We start from the raw sequence: 20,025 nt of genomic DNA on the forward strand, positions 1-20,025 counted from the left end.
CTTAGCCTTTCCCCTTATTTTAGTGGCTATGACTCATCTTTCATTCCCTCAAAGAAAAAACTTACAGTTGCTGCCAGAACCTGCTGAGATTTTCCAGTATTTTCTCTTTTGGTTTCAGATTCCAGCATCCGCAGTAATTTGCTTTTATGGAGGTGACTTAATGCCTTTCCTACAACAGGCATCAGCGAGACTCTGGAAACCAGAGGAGGACTACAGCAGAGACCCAGTGGAAAAGATGGAGTGTTTGACAATGATATTGTTGAAAGGTAGCGGAGAGATTGAGGATAAACAGTGAGGAAAGGTTACAGTTGCACAGGATATTATGTGCGACTCTGATAGATGCGGTCTAGATGCTGTGTGTGGCTAAAGGCTGAATTTCTGAGAAGTGAATACAAGGAGTACAATGAGAGTTGAATACATGATTGAATAATAATTTTTAAAAGTACCTGTTCGCGTGTTTTTTCCAGCTGCTGAACAAGGTCCTCACGTTCATGTGCAGGAAAATGACGAGCCCCTACTTCTTCATCACCCAGCCGCTGTTTTGCAATAGTCATTCTTAGGAGCTCAAGGAAAGAGAAAATATATGATTATCATCACAGCCATTGCTTGAAAGAACCATGGAAAATAGGAGCAGGAGTAGACCATTCAGCCCTTTGAGCCTGCTCTGCCATTCAATGTGATCATGACTCTTCCTCCATCTCAACGCCATACTCCCGCTCTCTCCCCATACCCCTTGAAACCTTTAGGTCTCGAAGTCCATCTAATTCTTTTCTTAAATACATTTGGCGTCTTGGCCTCCACAGCCTTGTGGGAGAGAGTTCCAAAGGTTCACCACTATCTAGTGAAGAAATTTCTCCTCATCTCAGTCCTAAATGGCCTATCCCATATCCTGAGACCGTGGCCCCTTGTTCTAGACGCAACAGCTCCCCTCTGAAGGAAACATAATCCCTGCATCCAGTCTGTCTAGCCCTGTCAGAATTTTATGCATTTCAATGAGATGATGGTCACTGAATAAGTCAAATTTGATTTTCAATCAATGGAATTCTTACTAGTGTTTTAGGGATTGCTTTCTGCAATGCTGCCCGCTTTTCTGTTAAAACGTCAAACCAGTGGCCTTGATCATCATGCAAATAGTACATCAGTCTGAACAACACTTTGATTTTCAGGATGATGTTAAATAGTCCTTTTATGATGTGTCATTGATATCAATTGGTTGTAAAGATCAATGGTCCTTTCACAGCACATCAATTTAAGAACCCTTTAAAGAAGTTTATTGATTCAGCTGCGCAAGCATTCTAAAAAAACTGAGTTTGAAATTTAGCATTTTCTTAATACTTTCTAAATATACGATAGTAGTGATACAGAAACTAGTTTCCCTTCTTTTTTGCTCCATAAGATAAAAAGTGTGGACTATAACACTAACAGAAAGATGGGTGGTTGAGGGTGGGGGGAGTTCAACCCTTCTTTCCCTCACAACGGACTGGAGAGGTTCAGGGTTAAATCATCAAATTTGTGAAATCCAACTCCAACCCACTGTGAATGAATCTGGTTCTGTTTTAATCGTGGCAGATATTGGGGCAACTGGGTACACTGCTCAGGAGAGGCAGGTCCAAGATAATATTCTGATAAGGCTCCATTCCTGAGATTTCGGCAGCAATGTGAAATGAACACTTCCAGAGTTTGGGAACCTTGTCAGGAAAATGGTGGCAAGCTTGAGCCACATTTAAGAGAGCTGGTTAAAAATTAAAAATCTCAATATGAATAAAGGCTTGATGTTCACAGTTATCTTTTAGTTCCCTTTGGGAAATGGTGTGGGAACACTACGGGCCTGATTTTACCATTTTGAGTCTAAGTGCCAAATCTGGGCGTCAAATAGATCCGAGCCTGGAATCCTCTTTCCAGCGCGCCCATACGCGTTTTGCCGGCTCCGGTCTGATCCGCGCTGTGGGCGTGGCTTAGCGCTGGCGGACCGATCGGAGCTCTGAACTGCACATGCGCAGTTCGAAAAAAATCTGACAGAGCGCGCCCGGGTGCGAAAGAAAAAAAAAGCAGAAAGCGGAGAGAGCGGCTCTCTGACGATCATCCTCTGGTCGGGGGGGGACGGGGGACCCAGATCATCCTCTGGTTGGTGGGGGGGGGGGCCGCTGCCAGTCTGTGGCCAATCGGTGGGGAGGGAGGGGGCAGGGGGGTCCGCCGCCACTCTGCGGGCGATCCCTCCTCCCCACCGGAGGAACGAATCCCTCCTGCCAGAGTGGACGTGCGGCCATGCCGTCCCACAAAACCTTCAGGATGAAGCGATTCCTCGCTAAGAAGATGAAGCAGAACCGGCCGATTCCACAGTGGATCCAAATGAAAACCGGCGACAAGATCAGTACAAGTCAAAGAGGAGACACTGGAGAAGGACTAAGCTGGGCCTGTAAAGGGGTACACCGCCCGAATCGGGTGTCGGTAAAGCCGCGATCTGCTTGGAATCGGGTGCAGATCACGGTATAGGCCTGACACCCAACTTTACCACGATTTCGTGCCCGTTTTGGTCAAATCAGGCCCTACATGTTGTGTCGCGCACTTTGGCACTGGTGACAAAGGGAATTGCTGGCGTTATGACTGCTTTTGACAGTTTTTCTCATTTGAAGTGCAATCAGCATCCACAGCAGCAAGGAAGTGCTGTGGAGGGAGCTGCAGAGAGAGGAGCAACAGGGAACTGAAGATCATAAGAGGCACTACCCACTGAGCACTCTACAGACAGAGGTTCAGTTTCGCTGACCTTTCTGAAGAGCTGTCTTCCTAGGGGGTGTGACTGCCATGTCAGCTGGTCTTACAAAACATGCTCCTTGTTGGACAATGCGAACAAGTACCTGCTTGTCTCAAATTGACAACCTGTTACCCTGCTAAGCTCCTTAAGGAGCATGTTAACAGTTCAGGTGAGCTAAAAGGTGTTTTTTCAAATTGCAGATCACCAAACTCAAACAGCCTGGTACTTGTTACTGCACAACTGCTGGGTTCAATGCGTTAGCAATTAAGTAATTTTTTTAGGGCTTTGCATGTCTGACCAGGTGTAGTAGATTTTAGTTTGGCCTCTTCTCTGCCCAATGAGAGTTTTGGCTCTCCAATGTTCTGCTTCCTCACTTCTGTAAGGCAGCTGTGGGCCCCATCATGACTACCTTTGGCGACCATGCTTAACAGGCAACCCCTGCCTCCTGGCAGAGTTCAGCACAACTAATTGAGCACTGAGCTCACTACTGGTCCAAATAGGGCATCTACATTTGTGAGCAAACACAAGGTTGGGACTAGGAAATTATCTGGGCATCCATTTACCAACCTCATCAAACACAAAGGTCACATTCTGCACGCCCTCTTAGGAGAAAGCAGGACTCACTGTGATCAGGACAGCATCCATAATAAAACAAAAAAACAAAACTTCCCAGGAACATGGCCATAATATGATTAAATTAATTAGCTGGAAATCAACACTAAGGCCAGGATATATAGACCACTGACTAGACCCTACTTAAGAGTATTTTATTCAGTTCGGGTACCACAACTCAAAAGGATATAATGGACTTGGGAGGAATACAGCACAGATTCCACATCTCTCTAGGGTGCAAAGGTAAGTATAGCCCCCGGGGGAGAGGGACAGGGCCAGGGCCAGGCAGTGAACTGGCAATGCCCTGGCACTGCCCTTTTGTTGAGGTTGGCACTGCCAGGTTGGCACCATACTCATGAGTGGGGGGGGGGGGGTTGCAGAAGTGGGTGTCAGCTCAGACCATTGGGGGCAGGGTGGGGGAGGGGCTGATGATCGGGTAGAATGTTGGGAAAGGGCCGATGATCGGGCTGGCGGGGGGATTGTAAAGCAGTGCCGACACTGATCGAGGGTGGGCCCATGGCCCCCACAGTGAACTGCAGGGAGGGTTACCCAGGTTATGATCAGGGCACCTTTAAAGATGGTGCCCCGACTTCTGTGCAGCTGGGTTTTGCTGGTGTGTTGAAGCCCCAGCTCACTGTACGATGGCACGAAACACGTGGTTTTTCTCAGCAGAGTGGCATAAAATCTGGAGAGTAAACGAGCGTGTTTCTCGCTGGAAATATCACTCAGCCATTTTTTTGGTAAGATTTCGCCCAATAACTTTTGTAAGATACATGCATAACCAAGAGAAACCTGTATCAGTTAAATAAGCACTATGCGAAATAGTTCAGCAAATCTATTTAAAAGAGAATGTTTAAAAATCTACTCCAAGTCTACAGGGAAAAAAAGAGTGAACACCAGGAGGAGGAAAATAATTTACTAAAGCAAGTTAAAAGGGATATTAGAATATCAAAGGGGATATTGGAGATGAGTTTAGTTAAAGATGCTAAGCATGATATTAAAAAGGTCTCTCAACAACATAGCCTGGCAAGAGCACTTGAAGGATAAAGTGACAAGGAATTTACTGAAGATAAATTAGTTGAATTATTAAATGAATAACATATATAGATTATAGTGAAGCCAGAATCCTAAAAGATTTTGAAATTAGTGTGGTAAGGATACTTGATAAGTTTGGGGACTGATGTGCAAAAATCCCCTCCCTACATCTTGCGGTGCTGAAGGGGACGAGGGAAGAAATTTGAAGCAGCTTGTATGTAAAACTCACTAAGCTTGAGGTCTCCACTGCCCCTGCCCTGACTCACACCAATTCACATTCCATCATCACTCCTTTGCTCACATATATATATATATATAAATATAATCGGCTCCTGGTTAAAAAACAAATCAATTATAAATTCCGCAGCTCAGTGGCTGCAAACCTGTGGCATCCAGCGGTTGTGAAAAGCACCATATAAATGCAAGTCTCTTTTATTATCCCAATATCAAAAATATATCAACATTAATTATAAGAGATAACACAATAATAATAGTGGTGATATAAAAAGATCATGTCCACCGAGATAGATGGGATGAATGTTTTCTTTGCCCATTAGCTGTAAGGGTTCCATGTGAAATGAGGTTGGAGTATTCTAGTAAACAAACAATAGGGAGACTGGGCATTACTGTGTTCATTCTAAATAAAATTAGATTCTATGATGGGGATGATAATACGTTAGTGATCGTTTTCCATGGGTTCAATGATCTGTCCTTCTGTTAAGTAATACCTTGGGAAGTTTACACCTATGAGTCACCTTCCAAGGTTGTACACCTGATGAGGATCCTTGAACCATTGGTAGCATCTACTGGAAAAATGATTGTGCTCTGGAAACAGTGGGCAGTGTGTACCCAGATATATCCTGTAACTGCTGCCAGTGGGGAAGCTACCTGCCCAAGACGCAAACTCAGTTACCCCATCAACTTGTTGTCCTTTGACAGTTTATGCTGGTTATTCTGCTTAGAAATTGTGACTTGTTTTGTGATTAAAGAGAGAACACCTGCGAGTTTCTTCACATGATCACCAGAAGGATAGTTCCAGCAGAACTGTTATCTGTCAGTTATCTAAAATAAGCAAATGGGCTGTAAGGTTAGGCAAATCAGAAGGAAGATACTGACAAAAGTGCAGCATAAACATTCAAATACGAGGCAACAGATAGTGACTTTCTGACAGTTCTGAACTAGTAAATGAGCATGTTGATTAAACTGAGCTGCATACTGCTGCTAATCACAGAAACTTATCAACCAGAACATTTTAATCACTTGCAGGACTGTAGCTATTTATTTTTCATATTCTGATTCGCCACATGAACTGTTATGCTGATGCAATTTCTTCATTGTTTTACTTCAATCTTCACCATTGTTTTGTGTTTTGAAGATTTCCTTCCCCTCCCCTTTCCACTTCCAGCAGACAAGGCTGATGAATTTTTTCTTCTTCCAGCGCCCCTAACTCTAATCCGTCTTTATAAATTATACCTTGTTATCGCCCTGTGCCTCAGTTAGTCTCTGCTGGAACTCCTTGATTTCCTCCGTCAGCTGTTTATTCCGCTCTCGAGAACTACTCAGTAGTTGTGCAAGGTTTGCCTGGACAAAGAAATGAGGTTTGAGTTTATTTACTTCCACATTACAAATGCTCACTTGTAACATTATCTTGTCCTATTGCAAGTGTTTAACTTCTAAGCTGATTCCCTCTACCTTCACATCCATAAATCAACAGCAAAATTATTTATTTAATTTAGGTCCATAGGGAAAATAAACAATGGGCTGGATTTTACCATTTCCAGCAGAGTGAGGGAGACGGAACAGGAGTGCGCAGTCCACTTGCTCCTGCCTGTTTGATGGTGAATCAAACATCAGCACGGTGGCACAGTGGTTAGCATTGCTGCCTCACGGCGCCAGGGAACCAGGTTCGATTCCCAGCTTGGGTCACTGTCTCTACACGTTCTCCCCGTGTCTGCGTGGGTTTCCTCCGGGTGCTCCGGTTTCCTCCCACAGTCCTAAAGATGTGCTGGTTAGGTGCAATGGTCATGATAAATTCTCCCTCAGTGTACCTGAACAGGTGCCAGATTGTGGCAACTGGAAGATTATCACAGTAAGGTCATTGCAGTGTGCATGTAAGCCTACTTGTGACACTAATAATTAAACTTAAACTAGCCAATTAGCAGCCGCCCTGCAGAAACAGCCACACACGGCCATTGGGTAGGCGGCAGCTTCACGAGAAATCCACATGTGGCGACAGCACCCTTTGAACAAGGCAGAATCCACAGCAAACGCAAGCAGTGCAGCAGGAGGTGAAAGCACACTTTTCCATTCTGGTGACTGCTGTGCCAGCAGTGTCTCATTCAGGACCCATGCCAGGGAGGAAAGAATATCGGAGTAAACTTGTCCCATTTCCCTTCTAAATAATTATTCGGTGTTCAGGGAAAGAGAGTCATGTTGTGCCATTTAACGGTCTTTCCACCTGACTGGCTGTTTCTAGCATTTTGGGTTTTGAATTCTCCCCACCACTTGCAGCTGCCAGATCAAATGGTGGGGCTCAGATCACAGGCAGCTCCACAGATCGGCGATGACTTCAGGCTAATCCTCAGACTGGTCCTGAGAGTCCTTACCATAGAATGCAGCTTGCTCCATTAGATCATCTCTGCTGGGACCTCCCCTCTCTGCAGGTTGTGTACAGCACAGCAGACCATGACCATTAGTGAGACACAAGCCGGAGAGCAGACTGCACGGTCCAAGCATCAAAATCATGTTTTAAGCCTGGTCTGCTGAATGACGGCCCCAGTCGATACATGGCTCTCACTGTAAGGCATCTCAGCCTCCTCCGCAGATTTCTCAATGGAGTCATGGGACATGTCTTCAGTGAGTATCTCTTGGCTCCAAGAAGCCAACCTTCACATGGCTCTGGTGGATGGAACATCTGTGGCACCTGGGAGTGCCTAAGGATGTTAAGAGTCCTAGGATAGCAAGCACACACTCGAAGAAATGTTTGACGATGGTCAATTGAGGATGGTTGGAGCGAAAATCTTTATGAATGACAGATGCCCATGGCTGTCCCGTTGGAGCTTTGATGGCCACAAAATGTCTGCTGTCTATCACACTTTGAACTTTGGGGAAGCCAGCAATACAGGTGAAACCTCTGGCTGTCACCCTGACTAACGTCATCAATGGTAAAGGCGATTAAGTCATTTGTTCACCTAAACTTTGCATCTTTATAAAATGGGGAGCTTGAGCTGGAGATACGCTGCAAAGGTCTCTCGTTGCTGCCTGGAATGACCCCAGTGCATAAAAGTTCAAGGCCACAGTTATCTTGGAGTGACTGGCATAGGGTGATCATCAGCACAAATCGAACCAGCATTTCACAAAAGGAGGTAACAGTCTGCAAAGTTACTGGTGCTCTAAGAGATGAAGATAATTAATCCTTTGCCTGTAGACTCTGGGTGTGGGATAGTGTTTTCTCCTACTTATAGATTAGCTGTTGTTGTTGTCTGTCTTGTTTCAGCCCTTGCACAACAGCAGGTTCCTCACCTGCCTGGGCTGCATGGTGCACCTCTCCATGGACAGCTGGCTTCCTCGGTCTCCTTCTCCTTTCCCCCTCACTGGAGGTGCCTCCTCCAGCATGCACATGCTCCTTGGGGACAGCAATATCTGGTTCCTCTGCTGGAGTACTCACCCGCCAGGATAACGCTGTCTCCAGGCCCCCTTCCCTCTCACTCTCTTCTTATGTGTAATGTCAGCCGAAAACTGAGGAAATAGAGTCTACTAACAGCCAAACACTGCCACCTTCAGCAGCATGCAGCTGTTTGCAAGCCTTGACATGTTTTTCCCAGGTGGCTACTGAAAAACTGCAGTAAATTGGCTCTTTAACAAGTTTAATAACCTGTTAATTGTTTTTTTCAAAATGGCCAGGCTTCAAATTTTGGTGCACGTTTGACCAGAGGACTGCCGGAAGCTGGCAGATGACCTCGGATTGCCAGTGTGACATCAGCACAGTGTTTAACACTGCTGCCTCACAGCGCCAGGAACCTGGGTTCGATTCCCGGCTTGGGTCACTGTGCGGAATCTGCACGGGTTTCCTCCAGGTGCGCCAGTTTCCTCTCACAGTCCAAAAGACGTGCTGGTTAGGTGCATTGGCCATGCTAAATTCACCCTCAGTTTTACCGAACAGGCATCAGAGTGTGGCAACTCAGGGATTTTTACAGTAACTTCATTGCAGTGCCAACGTAGGCCTATCTGTGACACTCACCAATAAGTTTTAAAAACATTATTTTTTTTACTAAGCGTAGAGGACATCCTGTCGGATTGGTGGCTGCAAAATCCAGCTCAATGCCAAGTACCTATTGCTCTGAATTTATATTAAGATTTGTATGCCTTCTTCATTTAATCTGCTTGGGAAACTTAAATCACTTCATGCAATAAGCTCAAAAAGGGATATCATGTTCATTTGCATTAAGTGAATCATGGTAAACAGGATTACATAAAAGTAATGATGTACTTGATCGAGTCGAAAAAGTATGTTTGTTTTTGGTAAACAAGCAACAAAATGTCAGATTTTGACCAAAGCAAAAGAGGCAGAAAAATGGCTAAAGAAATGCAAAATACCAACTGGTCTCCATGAACCTGCTTTGGTTCCAATCTTCATATAGAAAGCCAAGTTCAAAATTTACTGCTTAGACCTCATAGAATTTTTTCACATTTCAAAATGTCCCTGTCCTCTAAATATTATTTGTAAATTTTAAATAAAATCCGATTCACGTTGGAATGTTTCTTTAAATTACTTTTTCTTAATTTAAATTCAGTTGCTCTACTTTCCTGATTTGCATTTTTTCCATCTAAACTTCCCTTTTCATTAGCATTCAGTGACAGGCTGTGTTCATGTTTTATCCTAGGAGATCAATTGGTCGCAAATTTGATCACAGCTAGCATTTATTTCAAATACTGTGTAAGGCTTATTCCCTTTTGATGCATGCTGCGTCTAGTTCACTTTTGTGGAATTGGTGCTGCAGTTAATTATAAAACATAATTACAGCCAAAATAAACATGATTTTGTCAAAAGAGTTTTATTAGGTTACACCTTACCTGATTCCGCTTTTCTGGAGGGAGAGTAGGATCACCATCCTGTGGAGTTTTAAAAAAAAGATACAAATGAAACCTTTACTGACTACCATTGCATCAATTTTCAAAATCCTTTATTTGTGTTTTTCAATTTTCTTTGTTGCTTGGCCTCATTACATCTGAGAAAATGGCCAAAATGGAGAGAGGATACTGCCTGGCATTCAATAGATTCCAAGTAATGCAACGGATCAGCTGGCCATGCACCACAACATGAAGCTACAGGGTGAGGTACTTTTCCATTGGAAGGAAGAGAAAATCCCAAAAAGTCAACCTTACTTGAGTAATTCCCAAGCGCCTCCAAGCAGACAATGTCAATGCGGCATTTGAAAATGGAAGTCTGGGGGAAAAGCTAAGTGACCTCCCTCTCGGCTACTACAATTAAGTAGAACAGGACAATGGAATAAAATTCCATAAAAATTAAGTAACACCAAAAGAATTTTGGTCTGAGCCAATTGAATATCTCAAATTGTGGAGAACTGCTCGAGTCAAGTTGTAAACATGCTATTTTTGAAAATACATACAATGACAATATAGAATGACTACAGTGATTATTTTCCCAGTGCCCACCTTTCAGTTTTAGAAGGTCTTGTGGTGCAGTGGGTATCATCCCTGCCTCCAGAAGCTCCAGTTCACGTTCCCACCCCAGCACTTGATGAACAAGGAAGGTATGTCCAGGAAAGAGATAGAGAATCTCGTGAACTGGTGCGATGACAATGATCTCTCCCGCAATGTCAGCGAAACGAAGGAGACAGTCATCGACTTCAAGAAGCATAGTGGAGGCCCCTGTCTACATCAACGGGGATGAAGTGGAAATGGTCAAGCGATCCAAGTTTCTAGGTGTCCAGATCACCAACAACCTGTCCTGTTCCCTCCGCACTAACGCTAAGTTAAGAAAGTCCACCAATGCCTCTAATTTCTCAGGTGGTAAGGAAATTTGGCATCTCTGCTACAACCCTCACCAACTTTTAGAAGGTGATAATAACAGCTGACCCAAACAGTCCTCACCCAGTTCAGAATTACATTGTTTCTAGTCGGTGTTCTGGGGATGGGGGTGATTAAGAACAGGAACATTAGCTCATTCTTCATCGTCCGCCCCCCCGCCCCCCTCCCCTTGCTCAGGTTGTAAACCGAATAATGAAATCAACGAGTATTGATACAACAGCAAAATGCTGCAGATGCTAGAAATCTGAAATTAAAACAGAAAACGCTGGATAAACTCAGCAGGTCAGGCAGCATCTGTGGAGAAAGAAACAGAGTTAACGTTTCAGGTCTTATAAAAGTTTGTTGACCTGAAACTTTAACTCTGAGCTGGATTTTAGGGGAATGGGCTGTGAGGTACAAGCATCTGTAAAATGGAAAGGGAAGGTGGGAGCGTGCGGGCTTCCTGCCACCGTGCAGACAACCCTCCCACCAAAAGCCCACTGAGCCACTTCAGTGGTTGGATTAAGGGCCTTCTCGTGCTGCCACTGGCATTTTACCAGCAGTGGGTGGTCCATCCACCGTGTGGGTTGGAAGATCAGAAAATGTCATTTAACACTGACAGACTGAATTCCATTCCATTTCTGCGCAAGTTTGGGAGAGAGAGAGTAACGTACAAAGGGAGAGAAAGGACTCAAGAATGGGGAGAGTGATGCTGCTCTAGTTGCTAACTTGGATCAAAGTTACTGGTCCTTATTAAATATGCTCTATTCTATATAAAGGTGTTTAGGACTTCAGTAAGCAGTGCTGATTTGGGCTTCCTAATGTGTTGGTAGCAAAAGAAGATACAGAGGATTGAGTAGTGGATTTTGAGCAAGTTCTAATGTAAGGAGAGATACCAAAACTTACACATTAATCACAAGGTGACACAGGATATTCATCCAGATATAAGCAAATATTAATTGAAAGCCACCTTGCTGCTAGTATAATTCCCTCTACACCTCAGCACACTTCAATTTCCATGGCACCATCCAGCAGATTTTCTATTTTAGTGCTTCTGGCACACAACCATATATCTTTGAATGGCACCTCAGGAAATTGTGCACTCTCAGCCTGATATTCTGTCCATTAATGTTGGTCTCAAGGTGTGCAATTTTCTGCTATGTTCTCCCACTGGGCACAGTTCCATGCCAGCAACGTGGCAGCTAAGAGTTTATCCAAAGATATTTCCATCAAAAGAATTTTTGGATAAAGTTCAATAAAGTTCTCCTTGCCAAACAAACCTGTTTATTTTAACTTAACGTATTTATAGCTGGAGCTATTATCTCTAAAATAGACTTATAACTTCAATAACATCCGTGTACCTAGTAGTAATACATAGTAAACTGTCCCAAGTCCCTTCACAGGGGCATTATCAAATAAAGCATTGTCAAACAAAACTTGACAATGAGCAACACAAGGAGGTTGTAGGACAGATGACCAAAAGCTTGGCCAAAAAGGGAACTTTTAAGGAGCAGCTTAAAGAGGGAAAGAGAGGTTGAGATGCAGGGGGAGGGATTTCCAGAACTGAAGACATAGCCACCAATGGAAGAGCAAATCCAATCAGGGATACCCAGAGGCCGGAATTAGAGTTAAGCAGATGCCTCGGTGGGTTGGAGGGCTAGAGGAGAGCGCAGAGATGGGCGAATGGGACGTGGTCTGAGTTCGGACACCAGCAGCAGAGTTTTAGGTGACCTTAAGTTTTTTGAGAGTAGAATGAGACAGCCATCAAGGAGTGCATCAGAAGAGTAAAGTCCAATGGTGACAAAGATATGGATCAGTGTTTTAGCAGAAGACAAATTAAGGCAAATTGGAGTCAGGCAATGTTATTGAGGTGAAAATGTGCAGTCTTTTTGATGACATGGGCAGAAGTTCATCTAAGATATGATATCAAGCTTCTGAACTGTCTGGTTCAGCCTCACAGTTGTCAAGCAGAAGAACACAGTCAGTGGCTAGGGAACGGAGTATTTTACTGGGGGAAACAAAAGACTATGGGTGGGATTTTCCAGCCGCGCTCGCCCCGAAACCGGAAAATCCTGCTGCCTGACTAAACTCAACTGGAAAAGAATTAGAATTTGCGCTGCAGACAATACTATGCTGTCTTCTCTCTAAAAAAATGCATATTTTTAAAATAAAAATTGTAATAGTTAAACAGTTGGTGTGTCAGGTAATCACTGCATAAGATTAAGACAGTTCCTGTAATAATCATTTCATGTACTGGAACTGCAGAAAGCAGCATTTTCTGACCTGATGGGAGACAAACAAGTATTTTGCCAATTTCAATGGACAATGTGTTGCTCTACCCTATAATCCGTGTTGTATCTTTTCTGGGGACAACGTAAAGGACGCTTTCCTCTGGGCGGGATTTTACGGCCTTGATCATCCCGAAAGCGTAAAATCCTGCCCGAGGTCAACGGATCTTCCCATGCTCCTTCCCTCATCCACTCCGCTTCCCGTGGCAGGTAGGCCGATAAAATTCCGCCCTCTGTGTCTTACCAGTGCTGTAAGTGCAGGAGAGGGGTGGCGAGCAAGGGTTTGAGAGTGAGGAGTGAGAATTCGATTAACGGTGGTAATGGCGTAGGAGAGGGACAGTGCTCAAGGCAGCAAGCAGGAGACAGCAAGTGGGCAGCGAACACGCAGGACTCAGCAAGCAGTTGGTGAGCGGGCAGCGATGAGGCCTTGGGAGGGTTCGTACAGGATGGTGGATGTGCAAATGAGTACCGTCACCAACTGCTAAGCACCCTGGAATGGGTGTCAACTGTACAACTGTTACTGTTCAGCGTCAGGAACAGGATTCAAAATTCATGCGGGTGGTATGCCAATTTATCCATGAAATTTCACAAATAGCCTGCAACAAATCCAAGTAAAAAATTCAAAACACTGAAAGGTCGCCTTTGCATATTTTGATTGGAGCAATAGTGAGCGTAGGTTTAAGTGGGAGGTTAGTAAGATTTTTAAACTTAGACATTAAGGCACTGACAGAACTACCAGTATTAAGTTAAATGACTTTTAAAACAAGATTATAAGCTAACGAGAAAGCAGCTTACACCTATGAGATGCAGTAAGAAATTTAGACGAGTGACTATGATTTTAAAACACATATGCTGATCTTTTGAATGTATTAATATATTGTTACGGTATATTGTTCACTTAAGTCAAAAGCAATTTGCTGCAAAGCATCATGGTAAAAGGCATTAGAGTGAAGCTATATTCCAAGAGAATGTTTAAACCTTGAGAATATGCAAGATTTATCAGTAAAGTTTCAGACGGAAAGAACATTTAGAACACTTAATCACATTTCATGAATAGGGTTTATTCACAGTTCAGACAAGGTGGATGCATGCCCGGATGTGGAGTCATGTGTTAATCTGGTTAGATAGTGACATTTAAGGGAACCCATGGAAACGTTCAATTGAACTTTGGGCTAGTGTCTAAGGGTACTAGGCAACATGGGAAGTAGGGTCAGCCAAGACAGGAGTTAGCTTCTGGATTCCACAGACTAATAAAATGCCATTATGCCAGAGTGTAAGATGCGATTGGCTAAAGTATATGACAGGTATTATTGTTGATTTGTGTATATTGAAGATGATTGATTTAAAGCTAATGATAGCAAGGATAAATTGATTTGAAAAATCTATAATTGATCTGTTTTGAATTGTGTACATCAGATTTCATCAGAGAGATCCAGCTGCTCTATCTCAGAGCTGCCCTGACCCTTTTGATGGTCTCCTAGCGGCCACTGGTCTAAATAAAGTTACGTCTTTAAACTGAGTCATTGGCTTCATAAGTTTTGTATTGTCTAGAGTTAAGGCAGTACCGGCCACCTTGATAACCCCACTAACAGTAGGAGGGATTGAATCTGTGAGGAAATGCTGCAATCACAGATTCTGTCTCTCCCATGTTTGCTGGTCCAGCTCCTCCAATGGGATACCCCTCCCACTCTTGCTGCTCCTCCAGAGACAGAATCCAAGATTGGAGGAGCAGCAGGGCCGCAATGGAGGGAAACTGTGATTAGAGGTCAAGGTATTTGGATAATTGCATGCAGATGACATGGTTGCGCTGCCGCCAATCGCTTCAACCAGCTGCTGGACAACAAGAGGAAGGAGGAGGCAGCCAAAAACTGAGGCATGAAACATGGGAGTACAAATCATGCCAGGTTATGTTTTCTGACCAGTGGATTGTAATCCCTTGATCAAAGGTTCCTCAGAAAACCTTCCCCTGTGAACACAATTCTTACCTCCCTATTCTATTAAGAAACAATAGCTCCCAAAAGTCATAGCTGACTTCACAAAATTTTTTAAAATATATTTTATTGGCGATTTTTTCCCATTTTTACAAAAACGCAATAAACTCTCAAGAACAGTAGAGCATAATAATTTTTCCACACATACATATAGAAAGAAGAGAGCATCAACGCAGTTGGTTTGAATTATTCATTGTTCATTACAAATGTTGTCTCCAAAGATACAAACATTGAAAAGTGTGTCAGAGATTGGCGGAAAACAAGATAAAGCCATGAATGCATGGCATAATGGCGCATATTCTCGCTTACAGGATACTAGTGACAGAGCCACGCAACCTACATTCCAGGATTTTCAAAGTAGCGACTGCCATTGCATATTCAGCCAAGAAGAATATAGGATATGATACAGGTATAGAAAAGACTGATCAGCCAAAGATTCTGCTACCACCCTTAGACATGCACCAAAGCATGCTTTCCCATCTCCAGCTATATCAGGGGCACCATTAATACAAAACAATGTCTTTCCCAGGATATGTGCTCTGTCCTTTAAGGAGTCTGTCAGAGATTCTTTGACTCCAAAATAACAAAAATGCAAAAAACAACTCTGCCACACCAATAGTTCTGTGGTGAACCATCGTTGGTTACCACTGTGGGGTTATTCTAATGTTGTTGTTGGGCTAGGGTGTTTACACTGTGGGATTAATACACCTGTGGTGGTTGCTGTTGTGGCACATCCCAGTCGGGCCCCGCCTCCTGGGAGAGGTATAAGACCCTCTGCTCGGGCGGGACCCCTCCAGTCTGGAATGGTGTACTCGTGTTTAAATAGTTCCATTGTTAGACAATAAAAGCCTTCAATTACAGAAGCCTTGTGTCTCGTGCTCGATTGTCGTGCATCAATTTTATTGTCTAACACGAAACTCTCGACAGAAAGGAGAGTATGGAACAAATGCTAAAGCCAGAGCGTCTGACGCTGGATCCACGTGCGGTCGGCGCCTCTAACACCTTCGACCACTGGCTGAAGTGTTTCGAGGACTACCTGGCAGCCTCTGCAGCAGTCACCACGGATAACGACAGACTCCAGGTCCTCCATGCGAGGGTAAGCGACACTGTCTACCTCGCGATTCGTGCGGCCACCACTTACCCAGGGCCCTCGAGCTTTTAAAAAAGCGCTACACGAGACCTCCCAACGAGATCCACACTCGTTACCTCCTCGCTACACGACGTCGGCAGTCGGGCGAAACCATGGAGGACTACGCCAATGAGCTCTTGCAGCTTGCCAGGGGCTGCGACTGCAAAGCTGTGTCGGCTGAGCAGTACATGTACGACCTCGCCCGAGATGCGTTTGTGGCAGGGGTAGGGTCTTCGTACATCCGGCTCAAGCTGTTGGAGAAGGGGAATCTCAACCTGACCCAAGCTATGGAGATGGCTGAAATGCTGGAGGCGGCGTCGAAGAGCTTGGCCCTGTATCCGGAGGACCACGTGGAGACAACGTGGCAGGAGCAGTCACAAATCCCTCCTCGCCCCACGGGCTCGCGCTCCCATATCGACCCGACGACGGCGGCAGCCCCAGGCGGCCCGCGGTGCTATTTCTGCGGAGGAGCCAAGCATCCACGGCAACAGTGTCCTGCTAAAGCGGTGGTCTGTAATCAATGCGGTAAAAAGGGGCACTACGCGAAAGTCTGCAGATCGGAGCCCAAGAACGGCAGTGCAGCCTGTGACCCTCCAGAACGGAGATCATCTCCATCGACGTCGCAGTACCCACGAGGTCCGTCCACGTGCGAGCCCAGGACAACGCCATTGTGGCTGGCGGAGTCGGAGGAGGATGACCACCAGGAGTCGCTACGCTTGGCACCCTCAACCATGTGCGATTCATGGGGGCGGCCATCTTGGTCGACGACGACCAGGAGCGACCAGCAGGGGTCCTCAGCATCAACCTCGGCTGCCTGCAGTGACGTCCAAGGGCCAACGGTGGCGTCGATCACCCTGGACCAGGCTAAGCACCACAGGCTTGACTGTTCAATGATGAACATTAAGGTAAATGGTCGTACTGTTTATTGTCTGTTTGACAGCGGGAGCACTGAGAGCTTTATTCACCCTGACACTGCAAAGAGGTGTGGACTCCGGGTTCTACCTGCCAAACAGACAATTTCTATGGCATCACGGTCCCGGTCTGTACCGATCCAAGGACGTTGTGTGGTAACTCTGAAAGTGCAGGGCACAATTTACGAGCAATACAGGCTCCTTGTGTTGCCGCATCTTTGCGCGCCAATTCTCCTCGGACTAAACTTTATGGTCCACATGAAGAGTGTGATCCTACAGTACGGTGGGCCACTCCCTTCGCTGACAGTAGGGGATCAGCCGCAGCCTCCAAATTGTCCAAAGCGCCCCGCATGCAATCTTTCCACACTAAAGATCACCACACCCTCTTTATTTAAGAATCTGGTACCAGGCTGCAAGCCCATCGCTACTAAAAGTAGGCGTTACAGCGCTGAAGATCGGATCTTCATCAGATCTGAGGTTCAGCGGCTCCTCAAAGAAGGGATCATACAGCCCAGCGTTAGTCCGTGGAGAGCACAGGTCGTGGTGGTTAAGAGCGGGAACAAACCCCGGATGGTCATCGACTACAGTCAGACCATTAATCGATATACGCAGCTGGATGCGTATCCTCTCCCGCGCATATCTGATATGGTCAATCAGATTGCGCAGTACCGGGTGTTCTCCACCATAGACCTTAAGTCCGCCTACCACCAACTCCCCATCCGCCCAGAGGACCGACATTATACGGCTTTTGAGGCGGATGGTCGTCTGTATCAGTTTCTTAGGGTTCCATTTGGTGTCATCAATGGGGTCTCGGTCTTCCAGCGTGCTATGGACCGAATGGTGGACCAGAACAGGCTGCGGGCCACCTTCCCGTACCTGGATAATGTCACCATCTGCGGCCATGATCAGCAGGACCATGACACAAATCTCCAGAACTTTTTGCGCACTGCATCTCGCCTGAATCTGACCTACAACAGGGAGAAGTGTGTATTCCGTACGCGCCGGTTAGCCATCCTGGGATACGTAGTGGAAAACGGGGTCATTGGCCCTGATCCCGACCGTATGCGCCCCCTTGCTGAACTTCCGTTGCCCGCTAGCGCAAAAGCACTGAGGAGATGCCTAGGCTTCTTCTCCTATTATGCGCAGTGGGTCCCCAACTACGCGGACAAAGCCCGTCCGCTTATTAAGTCCACGACTTTTCCACTCACGCCAGAGGCCCAATTGGCCTTCAAGGCATTGAAAAGCGACATTGTGAAAGCCACGATGCACGCGGTGGATGAATCCATCCCTTTTCAGGTGGAAAGTGATGCATCTGATTTCGCCCTGGCCGCCACACTAAACCAGGCAGGCAGGCCCATCGCGTTTTTTTCCCGCACCCTTCAAGGTCCCGAAATTCGGCATTCAGCGGTGGAAAAGGAGGCCCAGGCTATTGTGGAGGCCGTCAGACACTGGCGCCATTACCTGGCGGGGAAGCGGTTCACCCTGATCACGGACCAGCGGTCCGTGGCGTTTATGTTCAATAATACGCAGAGGGGCAAGATCAAGAATGACAAGATCTTGCGGTGGAGAATTGAGCTCTCCACCTATAATTACGATATTATGTATCGTCCAGGGAAACTCAATGAGCCCTCGGATGCCCTCTCGCGCGGAACATGCGCTACTATGCAGGAGGACCGCTTGAACGCCCTCCATAATGACCTGTGCCATCCTGGGGTCACTCGGCTCTACCACTTCATCAAAGCCCGCAACCTGCCCTACTCGGTGGAGGATGTCAGGTCAGTAACAAGGAGCTGTCGGATTTGCGCGGAATGCAAACCGCACTTTTATCGACCTGACCGGGCACATTTGGTCAAGGCCACTCGCCCCTTCGAGAGGCTGAGTGTGGATTTTAAGGGCCCCCTTCCCTCAACAGACCGGAACGTGTACTTTCTTAACATCATAGACGAGTACTCCCGGTTCCCGTTTGTTGTCCCCTGTGCGGACACGTCGACTGCCACGGTGATCAAGGCATTCCGTGATCTTTTTACCCTGTTCGGGTACCCCTGCTATATACATAGCGACAGGGGCTCGTCGTTCATGAGTAACGACTTGAGGCAATTCCTGCTCTCATACGGGATTGCCTCTAGTAGAACCACGAGTTACAACCCTAGGGGCAACGGACAGGTGGAGAGAGAGAATGCTACAGTCTGGAAGGCTGTCCTATTGGCGCTGAAGTCCAAAGGCCTTCCAGTCTCCCATTGGCAGGAGGTCCTCCCAAATGCGCTTCACTCCATTCGCTCCCTCCTGTGTACGGCAACCAATGCTACCCCCCACGAGAGGATGTTCTCATTCCCTCGGAAGTCGTCCTCGGGGATATCTTTACCAGCCTGGTTGACGTACCCAGGACCCGTCCTTCTGCGGCGACATGTGAGGGCCCGCAAGTCCGACCGCTTGGTCGAACCGGTCCACCTCCTCCACGCCAACCCTCAGTATGCCTATGTGGCATATCCTGACGGGCGAGAGGACACAGTCTCGATCCGAGACCTGGCGCCCGCAGGGGACGTAGCAACTCCTGTCGCTCCCACACCCCCAGTCACGAATCCCCTATCTCTTATTTCTCCCCCGGACGTGGCGCGGTCAGCACCGGGACCAGTGCATAACAGTTATACTCCACTGTACAGCTTGCCTGAGACTCGGAGATCGGCGCCATCGCAGAAGGTACCGGGATCCCCTGCACTACCGCTTCATCAGGGTCAACCGGCCCGTGAGTCCTCGAGGGGACAGCCGGACGCTGTTTTGGAGAGAACGCCACCGCAAGCACCTGCTCCGGTGTCACAGCCGGTATTGAGGAGGTCACAACGACGGTGCGGTCCTCCAGACCGTCTGGACTTGTAGATTTTTTTTGTATATATATAGTCTGTTTTCGCACCCCGCCGGCCTTTGTTCTCAAAGGAGGGGTGAATGTGGTGAACCATCGTTGGTTACCACTGTGGGGTTATTCTAATGTTGTTGTTGGGCTAGGGTGTTCACACTGTGGGGTTGTTATAATGTTGTTGTTGGGCTAGGGTGTTTACACTGTGGGATTAATATACCTGTGGTGGTTGCTGTTGTGGCACATCCCAGTCGGGCCCCGCCTCCTGGGAGAGGTATAAGACCCTCTGCTCGGGCGGGACCCCTCCAGTCTGGAATGGTGTACTCGTGTTTAAATAGTTCCATTGTTAGACAATAAAAGCCTTCAATTACAGAAGCCTTGTGTCTCGTGCTCGATTGTCGTGCATCAAGTTCAAAGCGGGTTTTC

General features: G+C 46.3%; 1 protein-coding gene across 3 annotated transcripts in view; it reads right to left on the reverse strand.

Moving 5' to 3' along the window:
• Positions 1-20,025, reverse strand: part of ccdc149a (coiled-coil domain containing 149a) — a 124,419-nt gene that overhangs the window by 73,059 nt on the left and 31,335 nt on the right. For all 3 annotated transcript variants that reach the window (XM_078215509.1, XM_078215502.1, XM_078215496.1), the window contains exons 3-5: positions 9,473-9,511; positions 5,873-5,980; positions 447-563 (exon numbers count right to left, since the gene is read on the reverse strand). In XM_078215509.1, the coding sequence (XP_078071635.1) occupies positions 447-563; positions 5,873-5,980; positions 9,473-9,511 (264 nt within the window). The remainder of the gene's footprint in view (positions 1-446; positions 564-5,872; positions 5,981-9,472; positions 9,512-20,025) is intronic.

The sequence above is a fragment of the Mustelus asterias genome, chromosome 1 (genome assembly GCF_964213995.1).
Source record: "Mustelus asterias chromosome 1, sMusAst1.hap1.1, whole genome shotgun sequence".
Classification (NCBI taxonomy): Eukaryota; Metazoa; Chordata; class Chondrichthyes; order Carcharhiniformes; family Triakidae; genus Mustelus; species Mustelus asterias.